Source organism: Sciurus vulgaris, assembly GCF_902686455.1.
Source record: "Sciurus vulgaris genome assembly, chromosome: 16".
Lineage (NCBI taxonomy): Eukaryota > Metazoa > Chordata > Mammalia > Rodentia > Sciuridae > Sciurus > Sciurus vulgaris.
In genome coordinates this window covers 23,921,223-23,942,845 of record NC_136477.1, presented here as the reverse complement: position 1 = coordinate 23,942,845, position 21,623 = coordinate 23,921,223, and the positions used below count along the sequence as shown (strand labels likewise).

The 21,623-nt window shown below is 42.6% G+C and overlaps 1 protein-coding gene across 1 annotated transcript in view; it reads left to right on the top strand.

The window, feature by feature from the left end:
• Positions 1-10,838: 10,838 nt before the first annotated feature.
• LOC306647137 (uncharacterized protein) overlaps positions 10,839-21,623 on the top strand; it is a gene marked incomplete at both ends in the record, with an annotated part of 65,551 nt that continues 54,766 nt past the window's right edge. The window contains 3 exons of the mRNA XM_079116155.1: positions 10,839-10,904; positions 11,719-11,799; positions 11,907-12,628. Of these exons, the coding sequence (XP_078972281.1) occupies positions 10,839-10,904; positions 11,719-11,799; positions 11,907-12,628 (869 nt within the window). The remainder of the gene's footprint in view (positions 10,905-11,718; positions 11,800-11,906; positions 12,629-21,623) is intronic.

The window sequence follows — 21,623 nt, the reverse complement described above, 5'->3', positions numbered from 1 at the left end:
AAAATAATTTCAGGAATAAAGGAAGTGGCTGATAGAAATAGACTTGTTTTGCATAAATAGTTGTTGAAGCTGGTGACGAGTACATGGGGAATAATATATTATTCTCTCTATTTTTATGTTCAAATGTTTTCATAATATATGTTTTTAAAAAAACTGCTGAAGGGCTGGGCGTGGTGGCACAGGCCTGAAATCCCAGTGACTTGGGAGGCTGAGGCAGGAGGATTGCAAGTTCAAAGCTAGCCTCAGCAATTTAGCTAAGTCCTAAGCAAGATAGTGAGACCCTGTCTCAAAAAAAAAAAAAAAAAAAAAAAAAAAAAAATTTTTTTTTTAAAGGGTTGGGGATGTGGCTCAGTGTTTAAGTGTCCCTGAATTCAATCCCTGGTACCAAAACAAATGAACTGCTGAAAGATATAGCTAAGTGGTCAAGCATGCATGAGGTCCTGGATTTGATCCTTAGCACTGCATGCACATACACACACACACACACACACACACACACACACACACGCTGAGTGTACTGGTGATACTGCTAATCTAGGAATCCCAAAAGATGAGACAAGTTCCCTAGAGAAATAGTATCAGAATCATCTCTTTCAAAACAGGAAGAAGAGCTAGAAAGAAAATAGAGAAGAATGGGGCCAGGGATATATATAGCTCAGTTGGTAGAGTGCTTGCCCCGCAAGCACCAGGCCCTGGGTTCAATCCCCAGCACCGCAAAAAAAAATAAATAAATAAATAAAAATAAAAAGAAGAATGGAACACATAGAAAAACACACAGAGAATCCTTCCTCAAATTATATTCTATGAGTTGAATGATTCCTGGAATTTTGCCTAAAACCCATGACTCGGTGGACACAGTATGATTAATAAAATTTCTTAAGATTTTCTTCCGGTAAAACAGTTTCTATTTTAATTATCCAGGAACACCAAGATCCTAAGCTACTGAAAGGAGGGAGAAATACAGCCTGTTAGCCAGAAATCTAAATTCTCTCAGATTATTGTTTTTCAACTCTCAGTTCTGTGTTGTTGCATTTGTCTATTCCTTTAAAGAAATAATCCTTTAATTACTCTCTAACTTAATTTTTCCATATAACTTTATATTTTCTAGTTGGGATTAGTACCCCTTGATTGTTTTTAAATTGTCTTAGATATTCTTATGTAGTTTTTCCTCCCATATGAACTTTAGAATATGTTGTCAGTCCCTTAAACTTTTCTTAGCATTTGATGGGAATTACATAAAGTTCACTGATCCATTTGAGGATAAATGACATATCACAACATTGGGTCTTTCCATCTGGTTAACTTGGTTAACATGTAATCATTGTCCTCGGGTCTTAGTCAGCTCTAATTAAACATGACAGCCTCATATTAGTTGAGCTTGGGCAGACAGTTGGGGGGCCTCAAAGTGGAATAAACTGCAAAGATCCACAGAGGTCAGAGACCTGCCATGAGTCATTCCCAGGCCCAAGGCAAAACACAACAAGAATAATGGAATGGACTTCTGAAAAGCGTAAACATCTTCCAAGAGTCTCAGACTTACTGGGGAAAAGGGCAGAAGGTGCTGATGGGGACTGGTGGGGACTCCGGCTGTGTGTGATCTGGCAAAGGCGAGCAGAGGGAAGCTGTGGATGCTGCTGCTTCACTCGTGTGCCTGTCTTGGGTTACTTGTTTCTGTCTCAATTTATTGCACATTATTTTCTTATATTTTTGCCCTCACTATTATTTTCCACCTTTTAAAAATCACGTTCTTCCAGATCTATCTTTTGCAAATATCTTAAAGCTGGATTTCTTTTCATTTTTTTTCCCCACCCACTCTGAGAGTCTTCTCTTTCTAAAAGGGGATTTAACCTTTTAATATCTGCTGTGCCATGGATTAATTATTGGCCTTATTCTTGTCATCTTTCATGGTTTGGTTTTTTTTTTTTTTCCCTGTACTGAACATGATCCAATTGGTTATTTCATGGTTTGGTTTTATTATGCTTTATCAGTTTCCTTAGTACTGATTTGGATGTCCTGCAACTATTTCTATTTCTTTAGCAGTAACCCCTAACATCTAAAAACGTATCCTTCTCCATATATTTATACATTATGCAAGTTGAAATCTTTACACTTGCCTTCTCCATTCTTTTCTATCAATTTCCAAATTTTTTTGGAAATAGTATTTTTTCATTGAAAATTATAATCATTTTTATGCTTAAATAATTACTTAATAACACATGCATTAAATATTCTAATCACATTAAAATTATTTGGACTTTATGCTGATTTCAGCATTTACCACTTTTTTTTTTTTGGTGTTTAGGGTTGAACTGAATGACTTGGGCATGCAAAGCACGTGTGACTACACTTCCAGCCAGTTTTTTTTTTTTTTTTTTAACTTTTTACATTAGAAAATTTTTAGATCAACAGAAAAATTTTAAATATAGGACAAATGGTTCCTGTATGTCCCACATCCAATTTTCTCTATTATTAATATCTTACATTAATATGGATTATTTGTCTCCATTAATGAATTGACGCATTATTGTAAACTCAAGCCCATATTTTATTCAGATCTATTGAATATCCTTTATTCTGTTGCAGGATCCCATCCAGGATTCCACCTTACATTCAGTAATCATGCTTCCTTAGGCTCCTTGCAGCCATGACAATTTCTCAGGTTTTGGAAACCTTGACAGTTTGGGGAATGCCAATCGGTTATTTTTAGAATGTCTCTCACCTGGCAATTGTCTGATATTTTTCTCACAACTAGACTATGGTTACAGGGTTTTGTGAGAAAGACCACAGAGACAAAGTCCTATTTCCAACACATCATTAGAAGGAGCACACCATAGACGGGACCTCACTGTTGAGTCAGCCTTGACCACCTGTCTGAGGGAGTCAGGCTTCTCCACTGTAAAGTTACCCTTTGCCCCTTCCCATACTCTACTCCTTGGAAGGAAGTCACTGGGGGAAACTTACTCTACCTTTCAAGAGTGGAGATCTACATAATTTGGAGTTCTTCTGTATGGAAGATTTTTCTCTTCTTCCCCTTGTATTTATTTCTTTATTCATTCCTTCACTTCTTTATGTCAACATAGATTCATAGATTTATTTTGTACTTTGGACTCTAACCCAAAACTACTTTATTGTTGCTCGAATTGTTCTGGCTCTGATCACTGGGAACTTTTCAGTTGCCTTCTGTGTCCCTTTGACATGAACTCTATAATTATGCCTTTTTTTAAGTACTTTTCTTTCTGGCACTACCAACTGTTTCAAGTATCATCTTGTATTTTGTCATTTTGCTATGCATATGATCCTTTATCCTCTTTATTTGGATTATTGTTTGTTTTCCTAGTGTATACCCTTAGTTAACAATATTAATGTCTCATTTTGATAAAGAAACATACAATTGTTAAATTTTAAGGGTAAATATTAAAGAAATAGAAACAGATTGTAAAACCTTTAAACTAGTTGAGAATGGAAAAAAAGGACCAATATAATGTGTTTTGTTAATTAAAATTTATAGGATTCCATTGCCTTGGACTGAGTACTAATCTCCACCATAACAGACCAAAATGGGTTCACTCATGCCAAGTGCCACACAATCACACTGACCCTCTGAGGGCTACAATCTGGACCTGGAATGCCCCTATAGACCCATGGATTAAATGTTTAGTCCCAGAGGGTAGTGAAAACCTTTAGGAGACAGAGCATAATTGGAGGTTTTAGGTTATTGGGATTGTGCCCTCAAAGGATATTGTGGGAAGCCAGTCTTCTCTCTTTCACGCTTAGCCATGAGGTGAGTGGGCTTCCTCCACTATGTTTGTTCTCTTGCCAAGTGGTGCTGCCTCACCATAAGCCCAAAGAAACAGGACAATGAAACCATGGCTGAAACCTCAAAAACTGAACCAAAATAAACCTTTCCTTTTTTTAAAAAAATTTATTCTTTTTAAATATACATGACAGTAGCATATATTTTGACATATTATGCATACCCGGAGTAGAACTTCCCCATTTTTGTGGTTGTACATGATATGGACAACTTTCCTCTTCTTGAGTCGATTACCTCAGGTATTTTGTTATGGTAATGCAAAGCTGACCAATACATTAAGCAGAAAAATCTTCAAACAAAAGATCTGAAAATAGGAGATTTGCAGCAACCAATGAGAAGGGTCCCAGTCAACCGGAACCAGCATAATAGGACCCTCTGCTTTAACCCTTACATGGAAAGAAATCTAATGTTAACAAATCCACTATCTGTATTATTCTATTTCCTTCTTCCCAATCTTAGTGTGTTATAAAAAGTAAATTCTACCATATGCAGAGGAGTGTTTATATATTCTGTAGAGGAGATGCTGCCTGACTCACGAATTACTAATAAAAGTCAACATGATTTTCAAACTAAATTTGTTAAAATTTTGTTTTAAAAACATATCCGACAAATTTCAGAAAAGGAGGGTCAGGGAAGGAAATGATGACCTAATCAAGCTTCATCAAACTGTGTATCATTTCCTTGTGCAACTTGGAAGGAAGCATGGGCTGAGGCATCTGCCTGGAAGCAAATTCTAGTTTAAGTTCTTGTCAGGAATAAGTTCTGTCCTTTCTGCAGCATGTTCAAGGTCATCAGACAGAGGCATTCCTGCACTTTGTTCTTGGCTGTGTTGTCAGAAATGTCAATCCATGTTGACTGAGGTGGCTTTTGTGTCCTATCACATTCTGTGATTCAAATAAAATGAAAGGCACAAGCACTTTGTCCTGTTCCCGAAAAGTTCTTCTTCATCAAGTTGGTTAGCAAATAGGCCTAGATCTGACTTTATGAGACTTTTGATGTTGAGTTTGCAATTCAGCTGGTGCAGGTGGGATGAGTTTTTCAGGAATAAAGTAATCTCTGTTCTCCTCATTCCCTCAGTTAAGTCAGCCTCCTCATTGCCAAGTTATTCCACCCATTTCTTACTGGTGTACACATTCCTAAGTGTCAGTAAGAGAAAGGTTTTATTCACAGTGGGTCAACACTTTACTTTGCTCAATGTGATAAATTTAGAAACACCAAGAGGAAAATATTCTACTCTGGTGGCTGAGCAGTGCAAGATTGTTACATTTGTTTTCTTCTCATGGTCCTTATAGAAACTGGCCCTGCCTTTCCTCACTTACTTCCCAGTGTGACATAAAAACAATATCTAAGAAGTTTCCTTACAAGTTCTGCTCTTTGCTTTGACAGTTTCCAACACAGGTGAGTGCTAAGCTAAACAATGACCAATACACATACTGGTAATAACAGAATAGGTCTCTATGCTACCTGTAAGGCTAGGATTCCCCCAAAAGTAGCCTTTAGGAATAGGGCAGTTTATTTGGGAGTGATCCAAGGCAGAGGAGCAGAATAGCAAGACAGAGAAGGAGGGTAGCCAATGAAGGGTATTTTATCAAGTACAAATAGCTTGGACCTAATCACATGAAGGTAGTCTGGGAGTCAGAATAGAACATACATTTCCTGAAGGGATGAGGGAACAGGGACTTCTGGAACAAGCTCTTCAGTTCTCCAGAATATTCAGGCCACTGCCTTGAGCAGAGCAGGGTTTGGTAGCCAGAGGATGTGGTCAGCCAAAGATATGCAGGTGCTGGAAGCTGGTACTGGCTGCATTACAACTGCATGGATTTAGGGGATATGGACAGAGCCCAGATAGTGTCCCCACAACAGATTATTCCCAGTTCTGATCAACAAGTAATTATTTCAGATGTCATAACATAGTGTGATGATTGTTCCTTCCCTGACTTATATGGTATCTTCCTTTGGTAATAGGCTCCAACTCCTAGTCCTACTAGTCACATGACCCAGCAGGGCCAATCCTATAATCACATTCTTCCCAGTGAAGCATGAAGTGGAGTAAAACATAATCTTATAATTTGATCTGATGAAATGATTTTTCTTTATAAAACATTTTCCAAATAAATAAAACTATATTAGTTGTGTGCCATTTCTCAGACCCCCATGGCAGAAAATGCTAGCTGAATACCCAAATCTGCTCTCCCCTTCTTCCTGGTTGCTCATTTAGACTCTATTTCCCAACCGCCCTTGCAGTGAAGTGTGGTCATGTGACTAAGACCTCCAGCCAGTGAACCTGGAGCAGAAGTGCTCTGTGCCTCTGCCAGTCCTGGCTCATCAAATCCCTCACGAGTGTCCCTCCATGCTCGTTCCCCCATCTGGGATTGGGGTGACCATGCCAAGGTGATAGAACCAGGCCACTCAGATGGCAGAACCATGAGTAGCCCAAGTCCTTGAATGAATGAATGCAACAGAGCGCCTCTACCAAGCTAGCATCACTCTGGACTGTTCCTTGAGCAGTGTTCAGGCCTTCCCCTTACATTCTTATTCCTGTTGAGGCTTTCCATTCCAGGTTTCCTTGTTAGTTCAGTTTAGTTCACTTACTGAGTATCTGCTCTGATGCCTTCCCTGAGCCTCCGTGGACACAGCATGAAGAGTCCTCGCTCAGGGGAAACAAAACATGCACGTGGAACTGTAGGAAACTGCTAGAACCATGTTGGCTCATCCAGAAGATGAATACTTCATAAGTCGAGAGGGAGGTAACAGAAAACAATAATAAATAAATTTTATATTAAAATATGGTAAATTTTAAGAACTAGAGAAGAGTAAGGGGCATTTGGAGAGCTGGGGGGGGGAAGAATCAGTATTAAATGAGAAATGAAATGAAGAATGAGAAATTAAAGTATCAGTATTAAATGAGATGGCTTGAGGGGGCCTTTTCTAGTCAGTTTTTTTTAAAAACCTTTATTTTATTTATTTTTATGTAGAGTTAAGGATTGCACCCAGTGCCTCATGCATGCTAGGCGAGCACTCTACCACGGAGCCATAACCCCAGCCCTCTAGTCAGTTTTTGAGAGAAAGAGAGAGAGAGAGGCAAGAGAACAAGTCACAGCCCAGAACAGGTCCATCAATGAGGTGGTAGCCAGAAGTGGAAATGAAGTCAAGTTTTCTTTTCAAGGGGGAAAAAAATAACAATATGTTTGTATGCTGGTGAGAATATGCCCTGTACATAGGGGAAAACTACTGGTGGAGGGAAAAAAGTGAGAATTATTTTAGTAATGTGCCTGAGTAGGTGTCAGTTTCGTAGGATGTCATGATAAATTGCTCCACACTTGATGGCTTAGAAAAACAGAAATTTATATTCTCACAGAACCAGAAGTCAGAAATCAGAAATCCAGCTGTTGGCAAAGGTGCACTCCCTCTGGATGCTCTAGAAGAGACTCCATTTCTTACCTCTTCCATCTTTTGGCAGCTAAAGGCATTCCTTGGCTTGTGGTTGCACCTCTCTGTGTTCTGTCTTTCCATTGCTTTCTCTGTCTTTTCCCTCTGTCTCAAATCTCCCTTTATCCTTCTTTTATTAGGATACTTATTAGTATTCCTTAGGTCAGTTCAAACCAACACTTTATTTGTAATAATGTCTATTTCCTACAGATCTATTAAATGAATAGAAAATAATTTTTTTCTATTTCTATTGTTTTTTTCTATTTCTATTGTTTGTTCCCACATAGAAACTGTAAGATTGTCTAAGAAACATGGGTTTTATTAGCCTTCAGTTATGCAACTGTACACTCCACCAATTGACATTTGGGGGCCCGCTTGTGTTATAGTGGGGTGTTTGCATATTCCTGAAGGTTTTACTGGTAGCAGTAGTAGCAATGGAGATGGAAGCCCAGAGTCATATGAGATGGCCTTGAAGCGATCTGGTCTTCCTCACCTTCCATAGCCACTGGCCGTTCCTGATAACCCTCTAGAGTCCATTCTCCACACAGCAGCCAGATGGGGCTTTTATTTTTTGGTACCGGGGATTGATCCTAGGGATGCTTAACCATTGAGCCACATCCCCAACCCTTTTAATTTTTTATTTTGAGTCAGGATCTTGCTAAGTTCCTAAGTCCTCATTAAGTTGCTGAGGTTGACTTTGAACTTGCAATCCTCCTGCCTCAGCCTCCGGAGCCACTGGGATTACAGGCATACACCCCCAAACCGGGCTGAATGGGGCTTTTAAAGATGTGATATGATCATGTTATTCCCTTACCTAAAACTCTTTACTCTTCCCTAAACCATCAAGGCTCATGGTCTGCCTCTTCCCTGACACCCCACTGCAGCTGCAGTATTGGAGAGTCTTTCTTGCCTCTGGGTCTGATGCTACCTCATTCTGTTGTATGGTAGGCTCCTGATCTTCCTCTGAGTCTTAAGTGTCATCTCCTTAGAGAGGTTCCCCTGATCCACTAATCAATTGTAAATCTCCCTATAATCCTATTTATGCTGCCTGCCTCCTTTAATTCTTTTTTTTTTTTTTTTTTTTTTTTTTGTGGTACTGGGGATTGAACCCAGGGCCTTGTGCTTGCCAAGCAAGCACTCTACCAATTGAGCTATATCCCCAGCCCCATCCTTTAATTCTCAGCACTTCTCACAAGCTGATTGAATATGGATGTGGGTAGCATATTATCTAACTCCTCTCCTGGATGGAAAGGCCCACAAGAGGCAGGAATGTATCTGTTTTGTTCATTATCCTATTATCCTAGCCTCTTTCAATGCCTGCCACAAGTAGGTGACACATAACAAAATTTTGTTGAAAAATAACGGATGCAACAAATTTTTTTTTTTTCTGAGATGGGGTCTTGCTATGTTGTCCAGGCTGAGTTGTCTTCAACTTTTGGACTCAAGTGATTCTCCTATTTCAGTCTCCTGAATGCTGGAACTAGAGGCATGTGTGATCATGTCTGCAACAACTTTTTTATGATTTTTTTTTTCTGTTGTTCATCTGTACTACTATTTCATTCATTCTGTGTCTGCTGAGAGATCATCTACTATAAGCCAGGAGCTGTATTTGGTGCCGGGAATGCAGTAATGAAGTAAGCAGACAAAAATCCCAGCCCATGGGATGCTTTTTCGCTGGTGACTCAGATATCTTTCTTTTATGTCTCATGTCACATCTTAGTTCACTTATTTTGTTCAGCAGCCAGTTGAGACAGGAGCTGGTGGGCAAATACTCCACCTTCGTTCTTGCATTCTATCCAGTTCCTCAGAATTCTTAGTGTGTGGGACTAAGTTCCAGTTACTCAAAGAGGTTATATACCTAGAGTAGGCATTCTCTCTTTCCCTATTTCGTTTTTTCTGCATTCAATTTCTTTTTCCACCCCTATTCCTTGAGATCACTTCCCACAAGAAACTTCTTGCCTGTAAGTCCTTCTCCAGTGCTGCTTTGGGGGAACCCAAGGTAATGGAGCCAGCATTCATCTTTTTGTTGAGTTATTTTCTGCATTTTCACCTTGGGTCCCTGGCTATATTTCAGGTTCCTAAATGGCACAGATCAGATCTACTTTGCGTGTCTTTCCACAGTTACTAACTCAGAACCTGGCAAATATCAATAAACATATGTTGATTTTGATTTGATTCAACAAAAGAATACAGTGGCTACCAGTGGCTCAAGAGAAGCCAGAGTCATTTCTGGTGCGGAGACCTCTGCCCAATGTTGGATAAAGCCAGGACCTGTCAGGGAAATTACTGTTTTCTCTTTGATGTAGCCATCCTGCTTCCTTCCTGGGTCCCTATACCTTGTCTTCCAGCAGCAGCAGGTTAGCAGACGCTCCAACTAGCTCTTGAGCTTGGGCAGACTTATAGCTGGGGCACCCACTCAAGAGTGTTCTGCCTGCCACCTGCTTTCTTCCAGCTGGGGTGAGAGAGAGGGAAATCAGCCCTTCCTCTTCAGGGGTAGAATCCACATATCCTTCAGCTGGTGCTGGAAACCAGATGTCAGGACCCTGTGCTGGAACAAGGCCACTGTCAGGGACTCAAATGAATTGAACGACTTCAACATTCTGTACCAACCTTGACTGAATCTCACGGACATAAATATATAGGAAGTGACAGGCAGCTAGTAAAGGTGCAAAGAGCATAAGACAAGAGTTGTAGTTATGGGTTTACCACTAATTTGCTGCTTGTTTGGTCATGTACCACTTTTCTGCCCACAGTTTCCTGAAAATGAGAAGGTTGGACTAGATGGTCTCAAAGAACATCCCTGGCTTTAGTATTCTTAAATTATGGAAGTGGAAGGAAACGTACCTGTCAGTTATATTTCAGATAGTGCATTTCCCCCTGCATTAACACCTTCTCTGTTGGTTACAGCACCATGTCTATTCTAATCCCACGATGAGACACCTCTAGCCTATTTACTCTTGTACATTCCCAGGTAGTCACACCTGTTACATACAAACCTAGCACATATTTGATGATATTTTGTAATTGAAATTTTTCTCGAGATAATTGTAGATCCATGTTCAGTTGTTAGATATAATACTTTGTCTAGTTTCCCCCAATTACATTTTGCAAAATGTATGGTGTCACAAGTAGGATGTTGATAAAACTCACCTGTCTTATTCAGATTTCTCCAGTTTTATTTGTACTTATATGTGTCTAAGTTCTACACAATTTTATCACTTCACCACAATCAAGAAACTTAGTTCCAAAGTCCCAAGGATTCCTGTTATAACCACACCTACCTTCTTCCTACCTCATTTCAGTTCCCACTGGATGTTTTTTTCAAAATATTTTTATTTAGAAATGAATTAAAACTTACAGAAATTTGTCAGTGGACCCTGTACTCAGATCACTAATAATAATTTGCCTATTTGCTTTATCACCTTTTGCTATCAAGATGTCTTTTCCCCTGTAATGATGTAAGCTAAGTTGCTTGCATCATGACCCTTTAACCCTTAATGATACTTCAGTGTGTATTTCCTAAGAATAGAGATGTTTTTGTATACAAACATAGTATAAGATATCAACGTTAGTAAATTAACATTGATCCGATACTATGGATTCCTATTTTGTCAATTGGAATGTCCCTTATAACACCTCCTCCTGCTCCATTCAGGATCCAGTATGGATAACACAGTTAGTTGTTATGACTCTGGAACTTTTAAAATCTGGAACATTTCCTAAGATTTCTTTTGTCTTTCATGACACTGGAAAATTTTGAAGAATAGGGCCCCTGACCCCTTTTAGTAGATATTCCTCATTTTAGGTTCTTTGGAGATTTCATCATCTTTGGATTCAGGTTATGCATTCTCCTGGGCATATTGCAGAGGTGATGTGTCCCAACGACTTGATATCCATCTGCTATCAATGGTAATGTTAACCTTGAACTGTCTGGTCAAGATGTTGTTCATCTGCGCTTGTGCATAGTTACTATTTCCTCTTTGCTAGTAATAAGCAAGTCGACAGGTTAATTTAGGGAAATATCTAGTTCTCAACAACATTCCCCCTAGAGTTAGCATCCATTGAAGATTTTTTTTTTTTTTTTTTCTTTCCAGAACCAATTTTTACAATTTACTTGAATTCAGGTCTTTTTCCAGTACGGGAAATTAGGTTTTGTTGAGTTTAGTTTCCTTGCGTGTTAGGTTCTGGTCTGAGTCTTCTCCAAGTCCTCCTAAAGTCCTGTATGTTCTCTGGGTAGAGATGAGGCTGGAGACTTAGATTAGGCAGTCTCAAATGGAAATGATCTAATATGGGTTGTTCCCGTTAAACCGTCCACAAGTGATTTGCATAAGAGGGTGAACTGGGAGCGTTCACTTCCTGAATCTTTTTCTGATCCCCCAGTCCACCGCCCAACCCCACTTTTACCCTTAAGCTTTGGTGGCATCTTGTTCAGATTGCGCGGCCGCATTCCCCCTCTCCCGGCTTGGTGCTCCCAGGGTGCAAACCTGACAGTTGAGTTCCCTGGGGACGGCGACCCTGCAAGAACCCAACACCTGGACTTCCACTGCGTTCACTACGTATAGCCCGAGCGCTGAGACCGACTCGGATCGACACCAAGAAGTGCTAGAAGTAAAAAGTGCTCAGGGGAGATGCGATAAGCTTTTCTAGACCCAGGTATTTCCAGGACACTCCTACGTGCCGGGAGGTGCCGGTAAAAAGCACCTGGGCGACTGAGGGCTGCCTAGAGAGGCGGAAGGGGCGCCGCGGCGCGCGGCTAGGACGTGCTGGGGGAATCCTGGAGGGCGGCCCGCAGGTGGCGGCGCGAGGCGGGCGGGGCCGGGGAAGGGGAGGGCTCCGCGCGTCGGGCGGTGACGGCAGCGCGGAGGGGAGGTGCGAGCCGCCGGCCGCGGGGAGCCATGGCGAGAGGCCGCGCCGCGGCGCCCGCTTCAGTGCCCGCGTCCGCAGCAGCGCCCCTGGCCGCTGTCCCCGAACCCACCCGGCCTCCGCCCCCGCGGACCCCGAGCCCGTGACGCTCGCGCTCCGGGAGCGAGGCGCCCCGGGAGAGGGGCCTCGCGCGGGAAGGTGGCGCGGGGGACTCCAGTGCATCCCCAGCGCGCCGGGGAGTCTCGAGCACCCTGACGACCCCCAAGTCCCGGACCCCCAGCCCAGGAGCGCCAGGTCCGCAAGCGAGCGGCAGGAGGAGGCGGCACCGAAGCCCAGCTCCACCGCGTGTGTCCTGGTGCCGCCCGGCCGGCTGCAGCGGAGGGGACCGGAGTCGCCGGGCGGCCGGGCCGGACGGAACACGACGCGGAGGCGGCGGCCCGGAGAGCCCAGCGCTGGGGTAACCCCTCCAGAGGCCCCGGGACCGTGTCTACTAAGGGGCCGCGGGCCGTGCGCTTTTTGCGGGTAAGCCCGGGGTCTGGAGACGGGTGCTTCTGGCGCATCCGGCGCGGGGTGGGGAAGGACGCTGGTGTTCTGAAAGTGGCGGCGGGAGAGGCCCGCCCGGGCCCCTTGGGGACGACTCTCTGCATTGGCCGCACCTGCCGGAGGCTCTTGGGGGCCCCAAAAGGTACCCCTAGGGCATCGTGTGGTCCACGCCGCGTGGCCTGGATTCCGGACGCTGGCACTCCGAGGTGACAGTGAGGCGACCTTCAAAGAGCCCAGGGCTGAGCCAGGCCAGAGCGCGGCAGCACCCCGATTCCCACTAACAGGCATAACTTAATGTAAATTACATCTGAGCATTTCAGGGATCTGACATATGGCCTTTAGCACCCCCCAACCCTCCACCCCCCGCCCACCGGTACATCCTGAGAACTAACAAGTTCACTTTGTCACTTTTTTGACCTGAGTATTAAAATTCTTTGTAATCTCCAAGGTCAGCCTCTTGCAGGTAAAAACAGATTTAATGAAATGAATTGTTCCTTTTTTTTGTAAAGTTGTGTTTAGGGAAGATTTCAAAGTTAGGCAACTAGGAACTGGGTGCTCCTACCCCTTAAGCCTTCCTGTTTGAGAACACTGTCGCTGCACTTGCTGGGACACAGAAATTAGTGTTCACTTTGAGAGCCTCCAAAGTATGAGTATGTAGGCCTCTAATTTTTATTTTTTTCTGATATACTTCACTAGAACTTTGTTTGTTTCAAATGAATGTGTAAACCTTATCAATACTGCCTGCAGAGCGTAGACAGGTCTGGTACCCTTTTCTGCAGGGCCTTTTGGTGGTCTGGGGGGGGGTGAGTCTGAGCAGACACTACAGGGAAACAAGCTCGTTCCATTATTCTTCCGATTTACATCTACCAGAGCAGCAAGAGGGAGGTGGCCAGACTGCATCTCTGGCTGATCATCTCTGCATCTCTGGCTGCAAGGGAGAGGGTTTCCCAACGCAGGGAGCTTAACTAGGAGATTTTCAAAGAGGTAGACCTGGGGTGACAGATGGCTGTTTCCCTCTTAGGTCACTCTTTAGTGCTCTTTGATCTCTGACCCCAGCTTTATCACAGAGGAGCCCAGACAAGTGCAGAGCCCCTAGAGAGCTGAATTAGCTCTGGGTGATACTGAGCTAGGTTAGAAAGCCCAAGTCTGGGTATAGGGGATTTGGCAGGAGTTGGGTTTCAGCTTGGCCCCAGCACCAGGGTTGTTTCCTGTTTGATGCTCCAGGGACCTGTGGGATTCAGTTTCCCATGGAGAGCTCGCTCTCCATGGAGGGTGTTTCCACCCTGGCTCTTGCTTTTGCTCCTCACTTCGGTGAGTTAAGGACACTGGCCTTGGAGTGGGATTCAAATTCTAGCTCCTTGCTCTTGCTGTCCTTACTGGCTATGTGGTATTGGGTCCTAACTTAACATCTCTGGCTTGGCTCTTTACCCTTTTGCATTGCCCCTTCCTTACTAACCCCATATCACCCCCCTCCCCCCGCAGCCCCCAACAAACCAAATTGAAGTGTTATAAGGGATAAGGAGACAGTGTTTTAAATCAAAGTATCTATAAAAATTTGACTGAATGACCTGGGAGGGTTTTTGAGTCTCATTCTGACTTCACTATATGACTTGATAACCTTCTCTGAGTCCCAAAAGGGATAATAAAGCAGGTATTAGAGTAATCATTACCTTTTTAATAGGTATATTGTGAGTGTCAAATCAGATAATGTAAAAGAGCTTTGAAAATAATAGAGCATCATTCACATTGAAAGGAGATCTAAACTTTCAGTTTTCAAACTAACTGCCTCTCATGGTTTGCCATCTCAGGTGGACTTTTGGAGCCCCTGCCCCTGGCTTTGCACACAGTAGGCCTCTGTGATTGTTTGATAATTCTTGGATTAGCCTTCTGGGCTCCCCATCTTGACTTCATGCTCTCAAGGTGGAGAGCAGATCTTGGGCTTTACTTACATCTGCTGTGGGTGACATGATTATTCTGTTGCCCCATACAGCTCATGAGAGAGCTGGGGAGAGTGAGCAGGCAGGTAGCCACTTCTTTAGGGCTCAAGTGAGGAAGGCATTGGAGGGTGAACAGTTTCACTTAAACTCACTGCAGATTGCAGATAGTCATGTCTTTTGTACATACTGTAGTTTAACACTGGTTGGGAGGTTTGATAAACTTGAGGTTAATGTCATAATGACCAGCCCTCTTCAATAGATGATTCTGTGACCCTTGTGTTTGAAAATGGACCCTGATCTACTTAACTCATTTGTGCCTAGTATGCACTGTGAGTTTTGTAAGGGAAGACAAAATCATGCTTCTTTTTGAAGATGGAAATGGTAGGGGGAAACTGTCTCCTTATGAAGAGACGTGTGGGTTCTTAGATTTTAGTTTTAGATTAGTGTCTGTCAGACAGAGATACATGCCAAAGGGCTCCTTCTCCTTTTTTCCTTCGTTCTCAACAATTCTCAATAGGTTCTCAACCCTATTCTGACTTGCCTTCTTATTTAGCTGTATCCAAATGGAGGCCACTTTCAGTATTGAAAAGTTCAAAATATTAGTGAATAGACAGTACATAATAGCATGTATATACATCTGGGTGTCACTGAGTTATGTGGAATACCAAATAATGTACAGCTGCTTAAAGAAAGGCTTTGTGTTTTGTAAAGGACTGTGTGGCATTATTTGTTGGGAAGCCCTGTTCATTATGCGGTTGTTAGTGCACCTGAGTGGAAGAGAGTGAAAGGGGAACTCTTAAATCCTTGCTTAGGCTTCCCATCCAGCATTCTAGGAAAGACTGCTCCCAGCCTCACCTGTTTAGTGGTCAGAGCTTTTCTAAGAAGAAATGGACATCCATTTGATGAAGCCTGACAATAGGCAGTGACTTCTTAGGTGGCCAGTCATATCCCTGGGAGAGTCCTTGGTCTTAGGGTGTGAGGCTGTGAAGTAGATTATGTTGATGCTTCTTGAATTTGTCCCTGTTTCCTTCAGGGCAAAGGAAACCTGAAAAGAAGGTTTGGGGAGCTTAACCTGGGGTTCTAACACTTTTTAGTGTTAACTGAATAATTCCTTTGATGAAGAATAGAATGAAGGATTCATCTTTATTTTTATTATTTTTTTGAGACAGGGTCTTTTTATGTTGCCTAGGCTGCTCTTGAACTCCTAGGCTCAGGTAATCCTCCTGCTTCAGCCTCCTGAGTTCTGAGTCTACAGATATATACCATCACGCCCAGCTTGGATTCATTACTGTCTGAATCAAAAAGCACTTGAGGAAGATGCACTTGTCTTCCTGAGGTCCTGGGAGATCCCTTCAACTTGAGTATATGCACTTTGGTTTGGAATTCTGGAGCTGAATTTCTAAGGTCTCTTCTAGTTCCAGACTTTATTAGGACATTCGGAAGCAGAAGGTAATCTACTCAGAGGAAGTGGATTTTGTACTAACATCTGAAAAGGATGCTTTAACATTGAGGGGCAATAGATCTAGTAGTAAATTTAAAAACCACCAGAATATAAATTACCTGGATTTGAATGTTAAGTAAGATTATGCTTTGGGTATTCAGGGGACTTTTAAAATCTCTCTTTTAAAAAAATTATTTGAAAATCACCATGAAAATGTAGATTAAATGGCTTGACGTTTGCAGAATAGCATCCCTTTAGCTTACCTTTCAAAGCACTTCATTCTTCTTTCACTCCTTAATGACTAGACTTCTTTACTAGATAGCTGCTTATGTTGATTAAAAAAACGCCACTGTCTCCTTACTTATGTTCACACAGATTAGCTGTTAGGAAATCCTACATCGAGTTACATTGCCACAGGCTTATTCATGTCTTTTAAAATGGATGTTAGCTCGGGATGTGGGATTTTATTTTTTTCTTTCTTCTTTCTCTGGGTTTGGAGAGAAAAAGCATGAATGCACGTGGAGGACTGCAGAATTTTAGAAGTTCTCCATTGGTTCTTCTGGTGGTTTGGTAAAATCAATCAGTCCTTACCAGTGGTTCCTTAACATCAACAAAACACACTATGAGTCTGAATTTTTCAATGATAACCTTTTGTGAACTCTGTTTTTTGTCTTTTTAAATTGTAGATAGACACAATCCTTTATTTTATTTAGTTTTATGTGGTGCTGAGACTCAAACCCAGTGCTTCACACATGCTAGGCAAGCACTCTACCACTGAGCCACAGCCCCAGCCCAAACTCTGTTTTTAAGTTTTGCAAAAAACCAGAACAGATATGATCTAGTGTAGATGTGCCTCCTTTTATTGGGTCATTATCAAATAAGTTCCCATTTGGGATGTGACCAAAGATAAAATGTCTTCCTTGAATGTTGGAGGTAGTTTGGCATCACCTGTATTGAATAATACATTTTTACCTTGAGGAGCAAGTGAGCAATGAATGTAGAAACTATCCTTGAATTTATTTGAGGACCATTGGGAAACATTTTGGGGGCTAGGGAGGACAATTTCCTTTGATCTCCAGGATCATCAGCTAAGGATCAGTGTGATGAGTGACCACAGACATCTAGTCTTTTCATGACAAAGGTACTGAGATGGAGTCCAGCTTCATGGTGGAACCAAGTGGCTATGTTCTGGTGAGAACAGCGGTGGAAGAGGACAATACTTATGGGAGGGGGACCTTGGTCTTTGCTGTTTCTGTGTGACTTTGGGTTCCTGTTGTTTTGGCTCAAGCTGATTGCAGCTGCTCAAAGCAGGGACAGTGGGCCAGCAGAAATAGCATTACGTGAAAACTTGTTAGGCCTGCAGAATCTCAGACCCCCATGCCTGCTAAATCTGAGTTTGCATTTTAAACATATCTTCAGGTGGGGTGCTTCTTCGTGTGTACACAGATACGTTCTTTCAGATGCACAAAGCCACTTCACAGATGTTGGGAAGAGCCAGTGGCAGCACATCCCTGCTCCCTCTCTTGCTTGGGAAAGCTGGTGCTGGGGGTTTCATTCAACCTCCTGTCCTGCAATGAAAGGAAAAGGATTAGGGTTTCTTAGAAAAGACTGCTGAACTCATTCTGTCCCCAACCTCTCTCCTTTAATTGTGTGCAGTGAACTGTAAAATGGGAAGATCTGAGAGAGAAGGGGCACACTGTTATTTTAAATCAGTAGTGAGGACAACAGTCCCCACCATCAGCCCTTCACCCCCACCTCCCTAACACACACCCAAACTTTGGGTCATATTTTTAAGTTCATGAAAATATGCCAGAGCAGAACCACATTTTCTAGTAGTAGATGCAGTCACCCACCCACTCTTTGCTGAGCGGATCTGAAGTGCTAGGTCATTCACCCTGAATTTGAGAGATCACAAGGGCAGAGTAACAGAACAGAAACTAGGTAGAAAGTAAGTAGATCTGAGCCCAGCACATGTCACTGGACCTGCTTTCCTAACTAGTACAGAGCTCTCAGCCCCCTCTGCATTTCCCAGGGTGTGCAGATGGAAACAGGTAACTAGTCTTTGTTAAATTCTTTTCTCACCCCAGAGGTGCCCAAGTCCCACAGTCTGAGAGATAACAGGATATCCCTAATGTAGTGACTTTCATTCCATTTTTTAAGAAACCTGATACATAACAGAATTGACCATTTTAAACCATCTTTAAGAGTACAGTTTGGTAGCATTAGGTACATCTACATTGTTGTGCAGATATGACAATCCTACATCTCCAGAACCTTCTCATCTTCCCCAGCCAAAACTCTGTACCCATTAAACACTAACTCCCCATTTCTCCACCTCAGCCCCTGGCAACCACCATCCTATTTTCTGTCTCTGTGAAGTTGACTGTGTAGGAAACCTTATGTAAGTGAAATTGTATAGGATGGCCTTCTACATCTGACTTATTTTACCTAACAATGTCTGCAAAGCTCTTTCATATTGCAGCATGTGTCCGAACTTCCTTTTTAAGCCTGAATAATATTCCATTGTGAATGCCACATTTTGTTTATCATTTCTTCCACTGAGGGACGCTTGGGTTTCTTCCATCTTTTGGCTGCTGTGAATATTGCTGCTGTGAACGTTGGTTTACAGAGATCTATTTGAATCCCTGCTTTCACTTCTTCTAATTATCTACCTGGAATTTTAGTTGCTGGATAATATGGTGATTCTGTGCTTAGTATTTGGAGGAATTGCTATGCTCTTTTAACCAATGGTTCTATCATTTCACATTTCCAACTGCGGTGCACAAAGATTTCAGTTTCTCCACATCCTTACTGACACTTACACTGTGTGTGTGTGTGTGTGTGTGTGTGTGTGTGTGTGTAATACCATCCTAATGGGGGTGGTATTTCAAAGGAAATAACCACTTTCCCCTCTTTATTCTGATATTTCCCCAGCACCAACCATAGTCTGCCTTACTTTGAACTGGGGGAAATTCCTGGAAAGCATCGCGATATTAGGAGTCCTTGATTTGGCCCATACTCCTCCTGATCACTGTTAAATTCTTGGGGCAACACATTTAATTTATGTAATAAGTGCACTGGGATGCGGGTAAATATGGTTCCTAGAAGATGCCAGTGTTTCTGTTCTTTCCTTCCATTCTTTGCCCTCATGTTTTATATTTTGAGTTGGAGTCAATTGATGGATTAACAAGGAAAGAAAGGTAACTCGGTAAACCACTCTGTTGCATTTTGGAATTATTTTTTTTTGGTGCTGGGGATTGAACCCAGGGCTGTGTGCATGGTAGGCATGAGCTCTACTGCTGAACTGCATCCCCAGCCACGTTTGGTGATTCTGAATACAGGATTCTGACAATAACTTTGATCAGCCTATTGGACTTTGGATTTGAGTTGGTGATTTGGTATCTCTGAGATCTGGCAACACAGTGAGAATATTAAGGGTCCTTTTCTATTAAGTGAGGGGTCCAAAGATGTGGGCCTTGTCTGCGCTGCAGAATTTCAATCCTGAGAAGAAAATTGGAGGTTTACTTCAACTAAAGGGACAGGAAGATTCTTGTCATGTTACAAAGTTAGAATTGTGCCAGGGGATGTAAAACACCAAAGAAACAAACAGAAAACCAAACCTGTGATTCAGGACACACTATAGTGATTTGGAGGAGGGTGGGAAGAGGAAAAGGAACAATTTGCTATATGTATGACTCACCAGTTTGGTCTGTAAGTGCCATAGCTGGGGTCAGACTTTCTGAGACAGCTGGTTTACTGGCTTTGAGGGGAGGGAGGGAGGGGGAGAGAGAGAGAGAGAGAGAGAGAGAGAGGGAGAGGTCTCCCCCAGACAGACTTTAGCATTTAGAATATATTTTAAATAAAATGCTGAGTTTTATGATTACAGTTCTGCAGCTTTGTTTTCATTCATTAGTTAAAAAATAAAACTTCAGATTTAATAGTTTGGATGAAGTATAGCACACCAGCTGTGTGTGTGAAGTGTGTTTCCTTTTTTTCCCTTTGAAGATTGATGCATAGATATGTTAGCCTAGCAGGCCCCCGCCTAAAACAAACAAACAAACAAACAAACAAACAAACAAACAACACCACAATCCTGTTTTGTTTTTTTTCTTCTTTTTTTTGCCATTCTGGGTATTGAACCCCAGGTCTCATGCATGCTAGACAAGCATTCTACCCTGAGTTACATCCCAACCCCCAAACTCCTATTTCTACAGTTCCTGAATCATTGCCTGGTATGGTAACCTCATATAGTTATTAAGAGGATTACATGAATTAATGCATGTGACTGGCTCCAGCATGCATTTTGTGTTAGCTGTTATTATTGTTGTTAGTGGGCTCCTTATGAGCCATTCATCCACCCGTAATTTTGGAGCATCACTGTGCACCATGCCTGGCATCCCTGTGTGGGGCCATGCCCTGGCGGAGTGTGCCTGCCTTCACCTTTGTAGCACAAACTGGAAAAGCCCCTGTGAACTGAGGCGTTGTGTGGCATATTGTTTTTGCTCACCTGGTGACTAATTTCCCTGCCTTGGATCTGAGGAGAAAGGGTTAACTTTGCAGTGGTCTCAAGGCATTAGAAAATTCCCTTTGGACTTGATATTTGGACACAAATATCAAGACATTCCAAAGGTCTCTAGTGGAAGAAATGTAGTTTGTTGTTGTATATTTGAGAAAACAGCTTTCGATTTGAGAAAGGCAAGCAGAATGTTTTAATGACAACAGTGGGTAAAAGGTGTGAAAGACAAATCTTTGGGCAAGTAGACTACAGTGTTGACTGAGGCAATAGATGTGTTTATTCTGTACTCAGAAGATAGGAAAGTGTTTTATGTGAAAACAGATTACTTTAGTACAAGAGGAATGTTTTAACCACTATTGAATGTTACCTGGTCTCCTGATGTTAGAAATGAGAGACGGGAATAAAGAACATTATAAATATTTCTAGGACTTTGGTTATCTTATGATCCATCCTTCATGGTGTACTGAATTCTCTATTTGGCAGGAGGCAGCATGGCAGGGTGACTCTCACTAGCAAATTTAAGAATTTCCCTCACAAACTCAGAAGCTGCATCCGCATTTGGTCACTAAGGCAGAAAATTGATAAATTTTGCAGTTTCCAAAGAGAAGGGCCCATGGTGGGACTGGGTGGCATTAGGAGAGGTGTCTGGCTTCACCTTGGGAACGTGTCCCAGGCCAGTGTATGGGTCCTTGGCCTCCTTCACCTCCTCCGTGACTAAGCCCTGCCACCGAAGCTCTGGCTGTACTCAGGGTGATAGGGTGGTGACTTCATTTAGGGTGAGTGATATTGTGGATGGAAGGAAGTGGGTGTGTTTTAGTGGCATTGAGGAGAAAAGCTGAGGCTCGTTTGCTGGTGGGGTGTGGAGGGGCAGAGTCAAGGGTGAGACTGAGGTGTCTGAGTCAGACTACCATAACTCAGTGGTCCAGGTGCAAGGCCCTGGAGGGCACTAATTTAAAATGTGCCATGATGTGCTCCTGAGATTTCCAAGCGAGATGTTCAGGGCAGTGGGACATTTGGGACTGACACTTGGAATAGAGATCCAGGTTTGAGGTAAGGGATTGAGGACCATACTGTGGAGAC